Here is a 20,284-nt window from a genome sequence, read left to right as displayed (position 1 = left end):
GGAAATCAGTGAGCCAAAGCAATCTGCATTATGAATCTGGGTCTTAAATGGGAGTAAATTGTTCAGGCACTTCACAGTTAGGCAATTGATCTCAGAAGAGTTACTGCAATTCCCTAGACTTTGCTTGGTTTGAAAAAAAAGGTGGGGGACAAATTTGATACTATCTCACAGGACTGTTGGGGATTGAGAAAATCCACATAGTGTTAAATATAACTGCACAGCAAGACCTAATCAAATAATAGTATTTAATAGTAGGAGTACAATTTTTGCCTCCCCTTTCACACCACCAGCAACAGTGACGGAACCTCCATTCCCACTTTGAAAGATCTGGAGCCTGGCCACTGTCACACTCTCTTGCAGAAGAGACTCCTCAAAACACCACAGTGGTATTGCACATCCCTACCCCCGGGCCAGCCAGGATCTCAGGCCACCACTACGGTCCACACTAACCTGAAATGCCGCCTCCTATCACCACTACGTCGAATATCTGGCCTGCAGGGCTTGCTTTCTCCGAACTCGCCATGCTTTGGTTGAGATTCTTCTGAGGCTTAGACACACAAGTAGGGACAGCCAAGGGCGGGGCGGCCCCTTCCACTGACCCTAGCTTAGCATTCGGGGGCGGAGTCAATCTTCCTACAGATATCCCGGGGGAACCGGGCCCCAAGCTTGGGGCGGGCTCTTGTGCTGACACTCTGAGACCGCCCGGGGGCGGGGCTGATTGTGGTTTAGCTCCCCGGGCGAAGCCGGCGCGCGCTCCCCCGTTGTTACTGGATAAAGGCCCTTGTACCGACTCTTGGGTAGGACTACAATAGGGTACAGAAGGCCGAGCTACTGATATCCAGGGGTGGCTGGGCGAGTGCTGCTCCTGTGCTGAGGGTCGGGGACGGATACTGGGTGTAGAAGGAACCTGCACCGGCGAGTGGAAAGCATTACTAGGTGCAGAAGGTCCCGGTTCCAGTAGGCAAGGAGGGTGAGACTTTAAGCTCGTAGTGATTTCTTGTAGAGACCCTTGGGGTGTGCCGGAAACTGAAGTCTGGGAACTCCGTATCGAATCTTGGACAAAGCTAGGTAGAGATCTCTCTGAAGAGCCATACAGCGACATTGCAGAGGAGCTCAAGGATGGGGCAGGTTCTACAACACGGCGGTGGTTAGCTTCAGGGTCATGACTGGAAGCTGGGGCGGCCCCAACAGAGGCACTCGAATGAGGGGCAGATACTGAGTTCTGCCCTCTATAGCCTCCCGCACGGAAGCCCCTGAAGCCAGTCGTGCGGTCACGGTTAGAGCTCCGGGCACAATTAGTGCCGGAGGGCCCACCGGAGTTTGGGTCTAAGGCGACCGCGTGTAACCGGTTGATGGAACGAGAGTGGGAGAGAGTCGGTCTCTCAGCTAAGGCATCCCGCCCTGACCAGTGGGTCGCGGATGCGCGAAAAGAGGGGGCCAGGTTCTGGACCTGGTTATTGGAACCCGAGTTTTGGAAACCCTGCCTTGACTCACGCCCTCTCCCTCTGCCGCGGCCACCGCGGAACGGGACTGAGCTGTGTGAATTCATGTTTTTAGCTTTTGGGTCGCCAGGGGAGGCGTTTCTTATTCTCACCCTCCCTTACCAGCAAATGGCTTTCAGGCCCTAAGGTCTTCGGCTGTTACCTCGCAGGCGCGGCTGAACACCCGGCCCACTCTTAGGCGGGGAAAAGAGAGCGTGGCGAAGCCTAACTCCGCCTTTCCTGTTTGCAGGCGGTGCGGTGAGTACGCACGCGCGAGAAAAACCGCGCCAATTGTAGCGGGAAGATACCACTACAAGTGGGAGGAAAGTGGCCAGGCGAAAATGGATGAGCGGGTATGCTTGTATCCATGTGGTTCTTAACATGAAATTTTCATTAATACACTTTATCTGAGAAGCATATTGGCTACAAGGCTCATAGGGTCGCACGTATTTGGAGGAAATAAGCCCCGAAGTGTCATGAAATCACCTCCCACATGGTCTAGTCCACTAGGTCGTCTGTTTGGGCGGGAGAGCTCTGCGGCGCTACACGCTGTCCAAGGATGGGGCGGGGAAGTGGGAGCAGTGAATTGGGTGAGTTGGGGTAATTACTAGTTCCTTATCGGGTTTTTCAAGCCCCGGGGCTTAATGAAAATCAAAACAAAATAGGCAAGAAGACTCACCCAGATGTCACCCAGATGTGTTATTTAAATTTAAAGTGTAGGTCAAATTGGGTGTGGTGGGGCTCGCCTGGAATCTCAGCACTCTGGAAGCTGAGGCAGGAGAATTGGTACAAGTTCAAGACCAGCGTGGGCTACAAAGTGAGCTCAAGATCACTCTAAATTGCATAGCAAGACCCTGTCTCAAAAAGACAAAAATAAATAATAAAGTGAATGGCAAAAGTGCAAAAAAAAAAAAAAAAAAAAAAAACCCTATATTGCCCTATCCTACTGAAAGATTCAGATTTAGTGCTGACAGTAGTACGGAGCCAGCTGTCAGTGTTACTCCTTTATCCCTTGCTTAAATTTCCAATTTTATAGTCTTTCTAAAGCTGAATGTGTCATCACTGGAACCCTCAAAAATAGATGACTAGGAGGCACACATCTGTAACCCCAGCACTCAGGAGGCTGAAGTGGGAGAATCACTGTAAGTTCAAGACCAACCTAGGATACATAGTGAATTCAAGGCTCCCCTGAATAATAGCAAGGCCTTGTCTAAAAAAAAAAAGTATGACAAGAATTCAGAGTGATGAGAACTCCACGAAGTTAACTAGATATCTTTTCCCACCTCTAAAATATTTCTTGTGTCTTCTCATGTGCATTCTGTATAAAACATCTTGTTGGATAAGCTGTAAGGAAATATAGATGTAGTTTTATGCTTTTTAAAATAGTTTTACTTAGAAAAGGACCTGACACTCTGGAATGTTCTAATCATTTTCATTGTGGTAGCTTTTGCAGCATAGAAGAAATACTCAAGAATTCACCTTTTTCTAATGTGGTTCTACCCAACTTTCTCCTTATTACTATTGCTTTCATTTCATTTTATTCAAATATTGACTTGACACAATGTGTAGACACAGAGCAAGATACTAGAGATAAGACAGGCAATGTATGAAAGCGATCATCATCAAACAATAGACAACCACATGTTCAATGGGTAAATAGAAACTCTGACCAAAGTTATGTTGGAAAGATTCTTAGTGAGGGAAAATTCTTCAGGCTGATTATGTTAAGAAGTTTATCTTAATATGATATAATAACAAAAACACAAAACAAAATTAAGCAAACAAACAAAAAGTGATTCGGGCAGCTCCCAAAAACAAAACAGGTTCTTAGAGCACCTATCAACAATCAGATCAGACAGCATCTATTGAAAAGTGGAAGTGAACTATACAGAAATAATTTGATACAGCTCACTCAACTGGTTGATTGGTTACAGCCTAACTGGTTAATTGGCTTCAAGGCCTACTGCAAAAGATGAAAGGCCAGCCACTGTGATTAAACTCTACATTGGTTTGGTTTGTACCCAGTGTAGGTGCCCAGTCCAAATGCATGACCTCCCACAATTTTATTTGACAAGTGGCCTGACCACTTTAGAGATGACCTTTAGGAGAGGGAGTACAAAATATTCCAGAAAGAAGGAGCATTTTAGGAGGCTGAGGCAGGGGGATTCCAAGTTCAAATAACAGTTGGGCAATATAGCAAGATCCCAGCTTAAAAGGGGAGGGAGGCTGATAATGTAGCTCAGTAGGAAGGCCATGGCTCAATCCTCTGTTCTACAAAAAGTAGTGAAAAATGTGTTCAACAGCACTTTCCTAGAAAGCATAATTTCATGATGGGACAATTGAAAGGCAACCAGTAGAGCCATGGCAAAGTGAGACACACAGGAGACAAGGCTGCTGAGGCAAGCAGTGTCAAAGTCAGATCCTTGACCTTAAGATGGAGATGTAGCTCAGTGGCAGAATGTTTGCCCAACATTCACCAGTCCCTGATATTCAATCCCTAGTACTGCAAATTAAAAAAGAAACAAACTTGATCTGTATCCTCACAGCACTGGAAGCCACTGCAAGAATCTTAAGCAAGAGGCAGTATGCCAAAGTTACATTTTGAAAAGGCTTGCCTGCTTGCCATGTGAATCATGGGCCAAAGGAAACAAGAGGAGATAAATACAGGGATACCAAAGTTATGAATTCTTCAAAGAAAGTGATGAGGGTGTTTTAGCCTAAGCAGCCATTTGAGAGGGGAAGCAGCCAGCTCACAGACAGCTAGCAGGGGCAAAGCCAGGAGTATAAATACTCAAACTTTCCAGGCTCCCTCCTTCCAGTTTTCTGCTGCTTCTTTCCAGAGGAGACACAGAAGCCCCTGACTCTTTGGTTTTTATTTCCCGTGCCGGCCAGAAGGACTGAGGTTTCTCCCTTCCTTTGCTTCCCTTTGCTCTCCCTCCCCCTAGAATGAACTTGGACAACTTAGCCCTTTCCTCAGTATCCAGTATCCTCCTGCGTCCCCCGAGGTTGCTTTGTGACCTTTCCAAACACCAATAAGCTGTGATGTGTACAACTAGCTCTTCCAAAAATTTCAGTCCTACCACTTTTCATGGAGATGTGACAGCCATCAATCAAACAGCTCTCACTGCCCTGCTCTCTCATGGAATCACTGCCATGGTAGTTGTGGTTGACCCAGACACCCTTAACTCACCCTCACTCACCCACCTGAACCAATCCCAGGCCTACACTTGGACTAATCAGCAGGTCTGAATTTAAGACAAGTGTGTGCTTACTCTTGGACCAATCAGAAGCCTGCAGCTGCCACATAAGGAGCGCACCCCTCATCTTTCTTTCTTTGAGTTTAAATGCACTTTATTTTTAGACAACCTACATGACATGTGTTTTTTCCCTAAAAGATAATGCCTCCACTCCAAATAAATCACGGTCAAAATAAATGAAGCACTGAAGATGACATCAGTCCCATTTGTTTAAAATCCTGGTGTTGTGTGGATGACAAGCAGCAACCAGTTATGACAAATGATAGATCCAAAGTAACCACCAAATCCACTAACATTTCTCCATTTCTAAACCATCCTTAAAGAAAATCATAAATTCGATCACACCATCCTCACGGTAGTCCAAGACAGCATCCATGCCATCAGGATTCATGTTTCCACCAATAAAGAACTGACAATTTTTGGAATTAGTAAGGATGTGCTTGATTTGTTTTGCAGCTCCTTTCATAAATGGTTTTACTCTTTCTGGTCTTTGTTCTAAATTTTAGCTTTGATTGATTTCAAATAATCTTTGATGCACTTTTTGTAGGTCTCTTGTGAAGCTGGTTTCCTGCAAGTGATGGTTTATGACACCAGTGACTACAGTGCTTTTGGTGCCTTAGGGCACCTCTAATATGGTGCAATAGGTACATAGTCTCACATATAAAATACTCTTACCAAAACTGTTGACTTGAATCTAATCATGAAAAAAACAATAAAACAAATCTAGAGAATAGGACATTTTACAAAGTACTTGCCCTAGATCCTTCAAAGAAATCAATGTTATGAAAAATTAAAACACAAGAGAACTGTTAAAGATTAAAACAATAGGGCTAGGGTATAACTCAGTGGTAGAACACTTTTTTTTAGCATGCATTAGACACTGGGCTTGATTCTCCAGCATTTAAGAATTAAGAGAATAAAGAAGTATGGACACAGACTCTGTGTAAAACTTGATTGGATTCTGGACTGGAAAATTAAAATTCTATAGACATAACAATTGAAGAGTTTAAATATGAACTATATACATTTGATGACATTGATTAATTTTTCTAGGTGTGATAATATACTTGTATTGGAAAAGAATGTTCTTATTCTTAGGAAATGAAAATTGAAGTACTTTGAGGTGAAATATCATAAGTGCTTCAATTTATTTTCAAGTAATGCTGAAAAAATCAAGCAAATAATAAAAATATGGCCATATATATGTATATGTATAAAACAATGAGTAGATCTACGTGAAAGGTGTATCAGTGTGGAACAAAGTATCCTTTTAACTGATTTTCAGCTTAAAATTATTTCAGTGTTAAATGGTGGGGGACAAACATTCAGAGGAAAAAGTATTCTGAGTCAAATTCTTTATTAAGATGACAGATGAAGGCCAAAGATTTTTTTGTTTTGTTTTGGAATCAAACTCATGACCTCGCGCTTGCTAGGCAGGTGCTATGCTGCTGAACCATAACCCCAGCCCAAGAAATTTATTTTTATACAAGCAAAATAAGAAAGTTAATCAGCCTTTCTTAAAGGAAACTGGAGGACATACTCCAGAAAAATCAGATTGAAAATTAGGAAGTTATCTAGGAATGCTATCATTCCAGGGAAACCACAACGAAAATTGCAAGTGCAATGAAATAAAACTAGCAATAGGTTAGGTTTGCTTGAGAAACAACGTGGAAAACCACAAGTTGTAGTGAAATGAGCAATGAGAGAAGGAGAGGTAAGAGTGGGGCAGATCTTACTAGGCCTGTGAACTACACTAATTACATTGGATTTTTTTTTTCTGAGATGAAAAGCCATTTGAGGTTTTGAGTAGAAGGGTCTAATAATTTGATCTGAATTTTAGAAGAATAATCTGGGTTGCTTTGTGATGATTAGTCTCTAAGAGCATTGGCCCTTGAACTATGTGACTGTGTCAAGCAATAGAGTTTGGTAGAAATGATGTTATGTGATTTCTGAGGCTAGGTATTGCTATGGTCTGAATATTATTGTTTCCTCAAAATTGATATATTCTGCAATGCATAGTGGTGCACTCCTGTAATCCCAGCACTTGGTAGTCTGAGGCACGTGGATCATTGCATGTTCGAGGAGAGCTTGGGCTACAAAGTGAGCTCAAGGCCAGCCTGAGCTGCATAGCAAGATCCTGTCTCAAAGAGACAAAAAAATTGATACATGGAACCTAATCCTGGTGGTGATGATATTAAGTGGGGTGATACCATTGGGAGATGATTAGTTCATGAGGTTTCACTCTCATAAATGTTCTTAGAGCCCTTATGGAAGAGGCTCCAGAGAATCTGTTTGCCTTTTCTGCTACTTCTACATAAACAAAGAAAAGGAATGCACCTCTCCAGACAATGATTATGCAGCTTGATCTCGGGACATCCCAGCCACCAGAACTATGAATAATATATTTCTGTTATTTAAAAATTACCATGTCTAAGGTTTTTTGTCATTGTAGCCAAAAGAGACTAAAGGCAGTCATAAAATTTTATGAACTTTCTATCTGACTTGCTTGGCATGCTTACTGTGATAGATAGATGTTGCTCATCATGTAGAAGTTTGACTGAGATACCTATACTTGATTTTTTTAAATCAGTACCGGGGATCAAACTCACGACTACATGCTTGCAAGGCAGGCACTTATGTCACTGAAGTAAATCCCCAGCCCCCCCCCCCCCACAAAAAATACCTATACTTATGGAGTCATATGTTAGGAACTCTGGTCAAGAGCCCAATATGAGTTCACAGCTGAAAGCCCTTGAATGCACAATCTTGGACATCTTGCCCAGCTGAGCCTTTAGGTGACGATAGCCCTGGATGACACCTGGCTACAATGCCATGAGAAGTTCCAAGCAAGAACCAATCAGCCAACTACTTCCTGTATTGACACAAAAACTCATGAGTGAGATGAAGTGGTTGTTTTTACATGCTATGATTTGGTATAATGTATTATGCAGGAATAGTAACTAAAATAGCAGGTAAGAAAGAACAGTATCTTGAAACTGAGTGGTGGAGTTGGAGGTATTCATAATCCCAGTACCTGGGAGGGAGGAAGGAGGATCATTGTGAGTTTGAGACCAGTCTGGGCTACAAAGTGAGCTCAAGGCCAGACTGAACTGCATAGTGAGGCTGTCTCAAAAAGACAGAAAGAAAAAAGAATGAGAGGTATTCAGATGTAATCATGGCATATGAAAATACCTATATTTAAGATAGATAACCATACTATTAAGTTTTTCTTGGTTTATCAAACAATAATTTTACTGTCATTGTTTGATTTTCTATCCACTTTTTATACTTTGATTTTATAACTTGAACAATTATTTCTAAGAAGACAATATGTAATTTATCAGCTAGTGCTTTCTTAGTTTTTTTTAAATTCTGTAATATTTCTACCCTTTTTTCTGTTTCTCTTTTTTTCTCAAAGTAAAAAAAATGACTATACATTACAGCAGCCATTATTGATTTCCTATTACCTTGTTTTGAAGTTCTGTATAACTTTCACTGTTTTGTTTCTATTGGCTTTGTTCTATTTTAGTTTGGTTTTACTCTCTTAAAAAGAAAAAAAAATAAAATGACTATACAATATTGGATGAATAAAAGCATAATAAAAATTTAAGTGGAGTATGTCTCAATTATAAAATGCAAAATCTATAGGATGAGAGCATTACTGAAAAACAAAGTTACAATTAGGTTTTTATTTTGAAATAGTTATAAATTCAGAGATTTGCAAAAATATCACACAGATACTGGGTACTCTTCATCTGGCTTCCTTCAAAGTTAACATGTTAAATAACATAGGACATAACCAGGAAATGCACTTATATAGGTTTGTCTGTGCTCACCAATATCACTGAAACTTAGTTCACATAAGGCATTAGCAATTATACTTGACTACTGAAATGCTAACACTTTGATTCTTAAAATATTATTTGGTAAAATCTAGGAAATATTTGTAGTCAAATTACTGGTATTATACAGCTGTCTATTTCCTGATTTGGTCCTCCATTCTCCTTTCCCACCTTCCCCCATTAGATTGTATGCATCAAACCATAACAATACAAAGCTCTTGTTTGATTACATTCCTTTACTTATTCCTGGGCTTCATTCTCCTTATATGTGAAATGTTTTAATTAAAAACAATATTTTGAGACAAGGTCTATGTAGTTAGGCTGGTTTTGAACTCATTATGTAGCCCACACTGGCCTTGAACTCTCACTGATTCTCCTACTTCAGCCTGCCATGTGCTGGGATTAGAGTTGTGTGCCACTATGCCTGGCTTGCATTTTATTTTTCTAGATTAAGTCATTTCTGCCATATGAACCTTTCACAAATTGGGTTCTCTGGGAAATTGAAATTTAGACGGAGCTAGGAATGCAAAAGGTTTATTGGGAGTAGCACCCCTAAAAGGAGATGGGAAGGAAGCAGGATTGGCCAAGGGGAGCCATCAGGGGGAAATGTAAATTTCAAAAGTTGATGCCAGCCTAGTGGGACCTTTGAGTATACTGTGCCCATCAAATGAACTTCAAGTTGGGTATAAATGGCTGGATTCTGTACCACAGCTTTACTTAATTATTCACTAGAGGTTAATCTAAGAAGATTGTTTTTGCTTAGTTATTGCTTGTGCTTCCTCCAAGAATATTGTAAAGTTATGATAATATAACAGGGACCTAGAGATTAGGCCTGCAAATGATCAAAGTTTAACCAGAAGCAGGATGAAATTTTGATTATCTTGAAGCTTTGAGTCAAATTGCCTGTTTAGCTCTGCACTTTAACCATGTTAATCACTTAAGGAAAGTCCATCATGCAAGTTTTATTAGCCCTAAAGTTTACTTGCTTATTTAATCTCCCTTTAAGACTGAGATAAGTGTAACTAAAATGATTTCAGGATTTTCAAGGGCATTCAATGTCAGCTTTATTTTATAAAGTCCAGTTCCAGAACTCCTGGAGCCATGTCTAGCAGTCTTGAGTCATTCTCCTAAACCTGCAGTCACTTTAAGTGCCAGGGAAAGCAGAGCCTTATAGACCACCCCATGATGAGGTCACACTCAAAGTGAGAACAATTACTCCATGTTGTGAACTGAGGCTGCCCCCTAAGCAGAAGCCATCAACTCATGATTGGAACTCACTTGTCTCTCAAATGACAATGACTTTACCAGAACCTCACAAAACTATTCTGGAGACACTAACCAATCAGACCCCAATTGGACAAGTATTACCTATGCTTCCAGCTATGCAACCACCCAGCCCTGTAAATCTCTGTTCCTTGCCTTTTTCCATTTCCTATAAAATGCCAAAGTTTCTGTTAGCCTCTTGAAGGCAAATCTTGAACTTCTTTCTATTTTCCAGGATGATCATGCTGATTAAACCTCTTTTCCTGCCCTATACCACTGCTCATCTCCTTGATTAGTATTATGGGATGGGTGGACAAACCTGGTCTGTTGGAACCTCCTGGAGTTGAGGCTTTTACTCTAAAAACTACAGTAACAGTAAAGCTGAGGCAAATTCTGAAGAAAATCACAGTTGGAGAGCGTGAGCTAACTACACTTTTCACATTTGATCAGTACTCTCTGGAAGGAAAGCATGAACAGCACATCTCCAGGGCTGGCTTCATGAGGGTGTTATCTGCACTGTCACACAAGGTTTCATGCTCAGAAGGGCCTTGCCCTTAGTTTCATGCCTTGCTGTCAATGCCTTGAACTTCTTAATAATTTTATCTTTGAACTTACATTCTGTAAATGAAGCCCAGAGACAATTTAATGGGAAATAGAGTATATGGATGAGCTGGGGAGATACATATGACATAAGTGTACTGTTTCTTGTTACTCCCAAGGATACCTCATTTGTATACAGTGTTAGCAGTGCTCTCTTTGAACAAGGGTTCCTACATGTTTATTTTGTGCTGGCCTTTGCAAATTACATTTCTGGCTTTTACCATAACACTCCCTGACCAGGTTCTAGTTAGGAATCGCTGTGTATCCTCTGGCCCTACTATGCAGTGTTCCATCTTTTACTGAATATAGTACAAGTAAGTATATTAAAGTTATGCATTCCTATACCTTTGGTTACATTATGGGTACTAATTTTATTTTAGTATACTTCTACTCTTAATATGTATATATGCCAATAATTTATTAATTTTTTCTGCCCTTTTATCTTTGTCCATCTAACCTCCTAACCAACTCCTACTCCATTGTATATTAAAGGTCACCATGAAAATCTCTGTGAAAGAGACAATCACTCTTCCCCATTATGTTTTCCCTTTCTTCCTTAGGAATAGAATACAGGTTTTGATTCTTAGAGTAAGAAGTATAATTTTCCTGCCTCCCTTACAGCTAAGTTAACAGATATAATATGAGATGTTATAATGGAAAATGGTACAACATTTTCTTTTTAAAAAATTTAACGAGAAAAAAATGGAGCAAAATTTCAAAAGAAGATAATAGGGAATTAACAGTGGTTAATATATTGTATATTGTTATCTTCAAAGTAGTTACTCAGAGTACAAGATATAGGCATGAAAAATTGACCAAAAATATTGCACAAACCTTTCTTTTCAATGAACTAAGAGAAATTGGTAGTATATCTTAATTATCTTGCGTGTGTATGTGTGTGTATCTCCTTTTCCTTTCTTTCTTTTCTCCTTTTCCTATCCCAAATTCTCTTTCCTTTTGAACAATTTCTTCCCCTTTTACAACATCTGTTGTACATTTTGGATCTTATTTACTCTTTCATTTTCTTGCACTGGGGAGACAATATGGTGTTTGCACATAGTGTTTGTAAGTCCAATTTACTTCACTTATAAGTATGTTCTCAAGTTGCACCCATTTACCTACAGAAGTCTCAAGTTTATCCTTTTTATGGTTGGATAGTACTCCATTATATTAAAAAAACACATCTTTTTTTTTTTATCTATTCCTTGGTTGACTGGTACTTGGATTATTTCCAGAATTTAGCTGTTACGAATTGTGCTGCTATAAACATGAGTGAACATATATTACTGTGGTATAATGTTTATAATGCTTCTGGGAAGATACCCAGAAGAGAAATAGCTGGGTCAAAGGGAACATCTAATTCTGGTTTTTTGAGGAATTTCCACACTGATTTCCACAGTGGTTGCACCATTCTATGTTCCCACAAACAGTTCAGAAGGGTTCCTTTATCCTCACAGCCCTGCCAGCATTTCTGATTGGTTGATTTATTGATGAAAACCATTATTTCTGGAATGAGATGGGATCTCAGTGTTGTTTTAATTTACTTGAGTGCCAAAGGTGTTGAACATTTTTTCATGCATTTGTTTGCCATTGGTATTTCTTTTCTGAGAAGTATGTATTCATCTCAGGTGCCCATTTTTGGAATGGGTCTTTGGATTTGGGGAGTCTGATTTTTTAAAACTCTTTATATGTTTTAAATATAAGTCCTTTGTCTGAGGGACAGTTGCTAAAACATTTTCCCACTCTGTGGGTTCTTGTTTCAGTCTGTTGGTGATTTATTTTGCTGTGAAAAAGCTTTTTAATAAGGTGAAATCCCATTTGTTTATTCTTTGTAGTATTTCCCATGTGGTCTGTGTTTTGTTCATGAAGTGTCTACCTGCACCTGTGTTTTTAATAATTCTACATATTTTTTTCAGCAGATTAGAATATTTTCATAGAGGAAATAATTGCTCACTTTTCTCTTCCTCCTTTCTGTTTCTGGAATATAGACAAGGCAGAATCTGAGAACATGATATAGAAGGAGGCTAGAAGAGTGATTAGAAAGAGTATGGTTATTTGTAGACTTGTGTTATATGAGAGATAAACTTCTTCTTAAGCCACTATTATTAAGTCATAAGTTGCTTAACTTAATTCAACTTACATAGTTCTTTAAATAAATGTGGAACTTGCCAGGCACGGTGGCACATGCCTGTAAACCCAGCACTTTGGAGGCTGAGGCAGAAGGATCACAGTGAATTTGAAGCTACTCTGGGCTATGTAGTGAGTTCAAGGCTAGCCTAAATTTTGAGACTCTGTGAAAAAACCAAAATAAGTGAATGAATCAATGAATGAATGTGGAATACTAAATGTTTGTCTGCTCTTGCCTCCCTCAACAAAAATATTCCCAATTGATCCTGTTCATTCTGTCTCACCAAAGACTGAGGTTCTCCTTTCATGTGTGCTGTCTCCACCTTTTTGTTAAGGATAAGGTTACAGGATTACAAATGAATCTGACTTAAGAAATTCTCCTGAAACAGAACGTGTTACTAAGTTGGGGCTGACTGTATTTTTATTTGAGCTTCAGTGTAAACTGCAAGAGTGAAATTGTTCCTTAACCTGTCAGTGACAATGAAAAGGGGCAAGAGAAAACAGGAAAAAATCAGACAAATACTTTGAAGCATAATGCATTATAGGAAGAAGTCTTACTGGTTATCATGATGGAAAAACAGTAATGGTACTACTACGTTAACTGTTTTAAATTCTCAGAATATCCTATCTACAAGAAATATAAATCCTTAATAAATGACAGGCAATTTGAGCTCAGAATGAGGCACTATGTATACAGTGGTGAGGTAGGAAATAGATAATTTCATCTGATCAGTGGTCAAAGGTAAAATGTCTGGCCTAAACCATAAGAGTTTCTGGCCATTTGAAGAAGTTCTTGTATGAAGGGACAGAGGCTCAAAGAAAGGTAGAGCTTTCAGAGCACATCAACATCAATTCTTTCCAGACTTCTGGTCAGCAGTGATATTGAATGAAGCCCTTTGGATAATTTTTAAATGCTGTCTCTGGCTGTCTGCACCAACAGCCCCAATTGGGCGATGTCTGACATTTATAAACATGTTTACTCTTCACCTAAATAGACAAGAGTCAGAATCCTGTGAATCATGCAGCTCTAGGCAATTTTAAGTCCGGGCTCTTCAAATCATTCCTTTAACTTTCAATATTTGAAGACACAATTCCAACAAGAGGTATTTGTTTTTTAAAGGTAGGCAGTGCTCTCTTTTGAGCAAATACCAATTAAGTTTAAATCACCTTCACTTAAGAGAGTGAAGCTCCAGGCATTCCGTTGACTCCAAGCAAGAAGGCAAAGTAAAATGGTAAGGCAAACAAACAATTATCTACACAATTTGATCAATATGAAACATTTGGCAAACAAGATCTTCCTTAAAAGCATCCTCTTAAAAGAGTGACTTGAATTATAAATCAGATATTGCCTTCAATTTCCTCAACCTGTTTTTGTATATTCACTAATCTAAAGGGTGGGCCTGTGCTGGTTATTCTCCATTCCCTCCTCCTCCACACTGACTTTTGACCCCTCTTTGCTTGCTCTGACCTCCTTGGAATGCATCACTGTGATGTCCCTGAACTTGTGATTCTAGATAGGTTGGGCCATGTGACTAGGTGCCAGCAAGAGATTAAAAGGGAGGACAGAAAGTTCAAAATGTTTATTCTCACTATCAACAATCCTGTTTCACCCTAACTGTACCCTTATTTAGCTGAGTCACAGCCAAGGCTGCTTGGCCTCTAGAGTTTCTGCAGGCTTCCACTGCTCTAGTTCTCAGTTCAGATTCCTTGACACTTTTTTCTCTGCATCTTGATAGGTTAAATAGTGGCTAATCCCAGGGTACCTCGCCATCTCTTCACAGTTTCCTTAACTCAGCCTATATAGTACCTTTGTAAATACTCCCTTCTTGAAAAGTCTATTAGAAATCCCAGGTGAAGTTTTCATCTGATGTCCCTAGGGTGTGCTCAGTTTTTTTGTTTTATATTGCAGAAATCATAGTTTCAGCTTTTAGTTCTCACCAGGCAAAAAATTTTGTTCAAAATTTAGCAAAAAAAATATACCTCAGTGGCAGAAGCACTGGCCTGACAAAGCACAAGGTCCTGAATTCAATTCCCAGTACCAGGGAAAAAAATAACTTAGTATATCACAGATATAAGCTAGACACAGGGTCACATGCCCGTAATCCCTGTACTTGGAATGCGGAGGAGAAGAGATTGTGAGTTTGAGACCAACCTAGGCAATTTAGCAAGATTCTGTTTCAAACAAAAAAAAAAAATCACAGGCATGAACTAGACAGATTTCCACAAATAGGAGTGCGCTATACTTGTGGTAAGAGCTGTTAGTGCCAAATGTTCATTCCAAATATGAAAGCATTGAAAATAACATGAGACTGATCCATGCTCATATTCACCAATCTAAACTGTTGTAAAGAACTTTCACCTCCAAAAGGATCCTGCATTTTCTGTTTTTAAACATTGTTTTCCAGCTCAACAAATCTAGAATAGAATATTCAGTATACAATATATATTGTCATTACATTAGTTTAGAAATATTTTAAGGAGCTCATTCAGAACTACAACATATAAAGTGGGCATAGTACCAAAGCTTTGCTTGTCACCTACTCCGGTAGATCATACTGACATAGCTGACCATCAAGCAGGGTCAACCTGGATAATTTTGACAATGAATGTACGATATGAACTGTATCTATAATTGTCACCAACAAATATCTGAATTATTGTCATACTATGTAGCAATTGTTATAGAGCTCTTAAAAATATGATTTTTAAATTTTTTTAAAAAATGTTATGATTTGCACAATTCTTCAAAATTTGTCAAAAATCCCACTGTTAAATCTTTCAGTAATAAGAACCACTCATAATGATATAGGGGAATGAAACCTGCTAGAGGTCTGCAGTGCTGAGTTTGTATTCTCTAAAATCGACAAATGAATGCTAGGAACAACAGAGATTAAGAATAGGAAGAATTTATTGGAAGAAAGAAAGCTTCTGTTTGAGAAGGACAGGAGGAGGCCTGGAAAGTGGGTTGCCCTCCAAGTCCACTTCTCAAGGGCATTTATTAAGCAAAATCACAAGATGAGGTGGGTTTAAGGTGGGATAAAACTATAATGAATCAATAAGATTGTAAGTATAATCACTTAGGCAATATTGAACCAATGGCAAGTCATAGGATTTGTGTGAGGTGGGACAAAACTCTGGTATCAACCAATAGAATTACAACTATAGTCACTTGGTAATATTGGTTAAATGGGGGCCAAATGGGGAGCAAATCTTGTATCAAGCATACAAGGGCAGACAAGGACTTTTCTGGAAGGGATCCTCCTTTCCTTAGGGAGCTTTGGTTTCCCATTCCGAGGTGACTGATGCTTACTTAGAATATCAGTCACTGCTGTTTATCCCTAGGGGAAGTATATGGGTGAGTAGTTATTATTTTTCTTGAAACCTGGTCTTCAGTGAATGCGTCTCCAGCTACCATTGTCTTCTGCATTGACCTCTTGAAGGCCAGCCCTGTCTGACTGCCTACAATATTTCTACTTAACTTAGCTATCTATAATAATATCATTGTACTATAAATTTTAATGCTTTGACAACTATGTTCAGTGTAATTGGTTTTCTTTGTAGTTTTAGGTCTCTTATTCATTGAGAAAAGTATAGACTGCCAAAGGATTCAGGGCACAAAGTATCTTCAAGAGCATCTGTCTTAAGCAGCTCTGACTCAGAAATTATTAAGTTTTTTTTTTAGTATATTGATTTTAAAGTCCCAGTGACCATTTTAGTCATTAACATTTGAATAATCAGAACAGTTGTTCAACTTCTACTGAGAAGACTCAGTAGAAGGAAAGTTGAGGGAGAGCTATCAGTTTTATTCAAGAGCTGAAATCTTGAGAAGATGAGTGGAGCTCTTTGCTTGTGAGGCCCATCTTAGGTAACTCTGACCATTGAAAGGGCTTTTATAGCATGGAAAAGGAGATGGCAGAGGCAAAGGACAGGAAAACTTCGTGATTGAGTTCATCATCAAGTCACCTCCCTCCTAACATGTAATTAACCTTGACTTTCTGGGGCTGGCTCCTGGATTTTCTTTAGACAAGCATTACTTTTCTGCATGTTAAAATTCACAGGAATGTACGTGTTTTGTGTTAGTTGATCCACAGGATTAAAGACTAAAGAGAGGCATTATACACATTGATATCACCTGAAGGTCACCAGATATTGCAGGTTCTATGTAAATCCACATGAAGATAATTTAGTTGTAAACATTTAGGTAGGGCTTTTTTTTTTTTTAGAATTTAGACTGCCAGGCAGAGGGAAATGTCAAAGGACAGCTGGCAAAGGGACAACTCTGAAGGCAGTAATCACTGTTACAAAACTGCTGAGTTTAAAAGGTCAAAGTATTGTTTGCTGATAAGTACCTAGTGTCTTAGCAGAGTTTTCCCTTTCAACATATTGATTTAAATTTACTTTCTGCCATATTGTACTTGGGTTACATGGTGTCAGCTTCTGCAAGCAGTTGTTCTGGCAGGACTTCTTCCGGCTTGAACTTTTATTAACAACTTGGATTGCCTAACTCCTCCTTGCATTGCCCAGTGCATAAGGCCAAAATATGCTGACATATTATGATTTTAAGACACTCAAATATGCCATACCAAAATATACCTATTTTGCATAAACATTATTTGGAGTGTTTTAGTTCTTGAGAAATGACAACCTTGGGAGAAACTGAAAACAGTAGAAGTTAACTTTTCGTAAGGAAAATATGCAGCCTTAAAGAATATACCATTTGTGTCTTTTCTAGTAACAAGAAAGGAACATTTAATCACTAGAATCTGGTATCAATACCAAAGGCACAGATTTAAATTTAAGTAAGAAATATTACCCTTGTTTACCATGTTTTTCCTGGGTATCTCTTCATAGATAACTGTTCTCCACATCTTTCTTTCTTTTTTTTTTTTACAGAATGATGTTGTGTTAGTCAACTGTTGTCACTTTGACAGAATACCCATGAAAAACAATTTAAAGGAGGAAAGATTTATTTTAGCTCATGGTTTTGTTATCAGATAGCCTGTTTATAAAAGTGGATCACCAACTAAATGTTACTGAGTTCTGGATTGCTCAGCTCTCCCTTTGGAGTTAGATTCTAGGTTCTTCTTGTCTTGAACAAAGAATTAGACAAAATAAGCCAAAAACAGTGCCAAAAGTTTATTTGAAAAGTGAGGGGTGAAGGAATATGGGAAAAATCCAGCTCTGCAGAGCAAACTTGGGCAGAACAAGAGTAAAAGAGGATAAAAGCCAAAATAATAATACATGCTTCATCTGTGAAATATAGTGTGGCTAACATGAGAAGTCATAATAGCAAATTCTTGGCATCTATTCCTTTTATACTGTCCAAATATTGAGGAAACCTGTGAGAACTTCTACATACAGGTTCTGAAAGGTAGTGCTGAGATCCTGTGTCTTAGGCTGACATCAAGACAAGGCCATCCTATTGAAAATTCCAAGTTCTTGTGAGAATTCCATGAGCAGGGCTTTGGAAACTGTTCTGTGCATGTGTTCTGGGGTCCCGTAATTAACAGGTCACACCCTACTTCTCCAAGCAGGTTTGCCATGACCTAATCTCTTCTCTCAGTTTCAGAGATTTCATTCCATAGTTCACTGGTTCCATTGTTTCTGGGCCTGTGGTAAGGCAGTATTTATGTCAAAAGGGCATGGTGGAAAACTACTCAACTTATGGTCATGGTAGAGAGAAGGAGAGAGAGAAAAAGGGAGAGAGAGAGAGAAGAGAATGAGTGTCTGAGTGAGTTCAAGTTCAAAATATTACCCTTTCCCAAGAGTTTCTGCCACCTCCCAGTAATACGACCATCTGGGTATCAGGTGTTTGGGGGACATTTCAGACTCAAACTATAATACATGGAATTTAAGCTGAAATTCAAGTCACCCTTTGAGGCTTGCATATTTTCTCTGAGTATTATACATAACATACATATTATATGTGTTATTAAACATTTGTTTTTCTGTTACGGATCTCTTTTTTAAAGGGTCTGTCCTAACTAAGACAGGATAGAGAAAAAATTATTTTCCCTCTTCTATCAACTTCCCAACTGGATAACACATCTATAAAACCGAGATTGTGTCTCATAGTTGGAAATGTACTTATACAGCATGATACATGCTCACCAGCATTACTGATATTATTCCCAAGTGACAGCCCACATAAGACATTAGCAATTACACTTGATTTGTATATGTATCACTATTGAAATAATAATACTTCAGTCTTGAAAATACTTATTTGGTAAAATCTGGGAAAGATCTATAGTCAAGTAATCATGTTATGTTTATGTCACTTTCCTCATTTTGGGGTAGCTTCCCTTATCCCATTTCCCACCTCCAGCATAGTATGTGTGATTCTATGTACTAGTAATAGCAACATAATGTTTTATAATGTCACCCCTTACTAGTTCCCCTTCCTGAGATTTATTCTTCCTATATATAAACTATGATCTTCATTCATTCTTCAAACTAAATCATTATCTCCTTATGAAGCTTTAAGTTGTGGAGTTCTACTTATAGCAAGGATCTGCATTTCCAGGTAACTTAGTTTCCTTTCTTTCCCCTGTTTTCAAATAATCATATTTAGGGTCTCTTGTCCCTCCTCTCATCTCTTCAGATATTCTTTGTTTTGCTCCTCATTGTCTTACTTATTTCATTCTTTTTTTTTTTTTTTGTCTTTTTCGTTTTTGTCGGTACCAGGGATTGAACTCACGACTGCCTGCTTGCAAAGCAGGCGCTTATGCCACTGAGCTAAATCCCCAGCCCCACTTATTTCATACTTGCATTATTTCCTACACTTGACCCTGTCCATGTTAGAACTTTTAAATAGAAGCCTATTGTACTGTTTACATGAAGGTCATTGAAAGCAAGACCAAAAGCTGATTTTTCATATAATCTGTCTTTTGCGAGGAGTATCCATAGAAGATTTAAGGCGAGTCATTATCTCTAAAGCAGCCTGAAAGGGAAGAGGTATTCAATAGAATTATTCCTTTGCTTCAAGGAAGAGAGCAGATCCAATAATCTTAACTCATTTAGGATATCTGCTTCTTGGGACATCAAATAAAAGATGGCACATCCCTCAGGCTTCAATATTTTGCTTGCTTTCTCACTCTCTTACACTCCTCCTCCTCCTCCTCCTCCTCCTCCCCCTCCTCCTCCTTCTCCTTCTCCTCCTTCTTCTCTCTCTCTGTCTCTGTCTGTCTGTCTGTCTGTCTGTCTGTCTGTCTGTCTCTGTCTCTTCTTTCATTCCCTATTGGCTTGTTCCTAAGTAAAACATAAAATCTTTTAATTGAGTTAAGTTTTAAATACCAATGGAAACTTGAATAAATTGTTCAGTTTTGCAATGCTCTACATCTTTACACACATTCTCAACCACCTTTTTTATGTCATAACCTATAATTTGCCAGGTGAGTACCATCTGTGAATTCTAGGTATTTTTAATTGTTTGTATCTCTCTCTCTGAGATAGAGGAATTTTATTAATTACATTTGGACCAGAAATTATTTTCTCAGTAGTCTACGTTTCTTTCCCCCAGGCTCTGACTGTTGTGTTGCTGCTATTTTAAAATAGGGTTTCTATCTACCCTATCTACCCTAGAAGCATTATTATATAGGTGATGACCCAAGAGCCTGCTTACTTAGTGACTTCCCTTCAATTTCTATTGCTGGTCCTTATGTAGCAATTTGTTTTGTTTATGGTATTGGGGATTTGAACCCAGGTCTTTTAT

At 39.0% G+C, this 20,284-nt stretch overlaps 1 protein-coding gene across 2 annotated transcripts in view; it reads right to left on the bottom strand.

Moving 5' to 3' along the window:
- The window catches only part of Maoa (monoamine oxidase A), an 80,187-nt gene extending 78,465 nt beyond the window's left edge, over positions 1–1,722 (bottom strand). The window contains exon 1 of one of the 2 annotated variants that reach the window (XM_063245747.1): positions 1,605–1,722. Coding sequence is in view for 1 of the 2 variants with exons in the window: in XM_063245746.1 (XP_063101816.1) it covers positions 451–1,549 (1,099 nt within the window). In the remaining variant the exon portion in view is untranslated. Of the gene's footprint in view, positions 1–450; positions 1,561–1,604 lie in introns of those variants that run through there. The other variant, XM_063245746.1, reaches the window with a different exon arrangement.
- Positions 1,723–20,284: the final 18,562 nt, after the last annotated feature.

This window comes from Cavia porcellus, unplaced genomic scaffold, assembly GCF_034190915.1.
Source record: "Cavia porcellus strain 051 isolate PalLab524CR breed Dunkin Hartley unplaced genomic scaffold, mCavPor4.1 scaffold_3, whole genome shotgun sequence".
In the NCBI taxonomy this organism is placed as follows: domain Eukaryota; kingdom Metazoa; phylum Chordata; class Mammalia; order Rodentia; family Caviidae; genus Cavia; species Cavia porcellus.
This window is presented reverse-complemented; position numbering and strand designations above follow the sequence as displayed.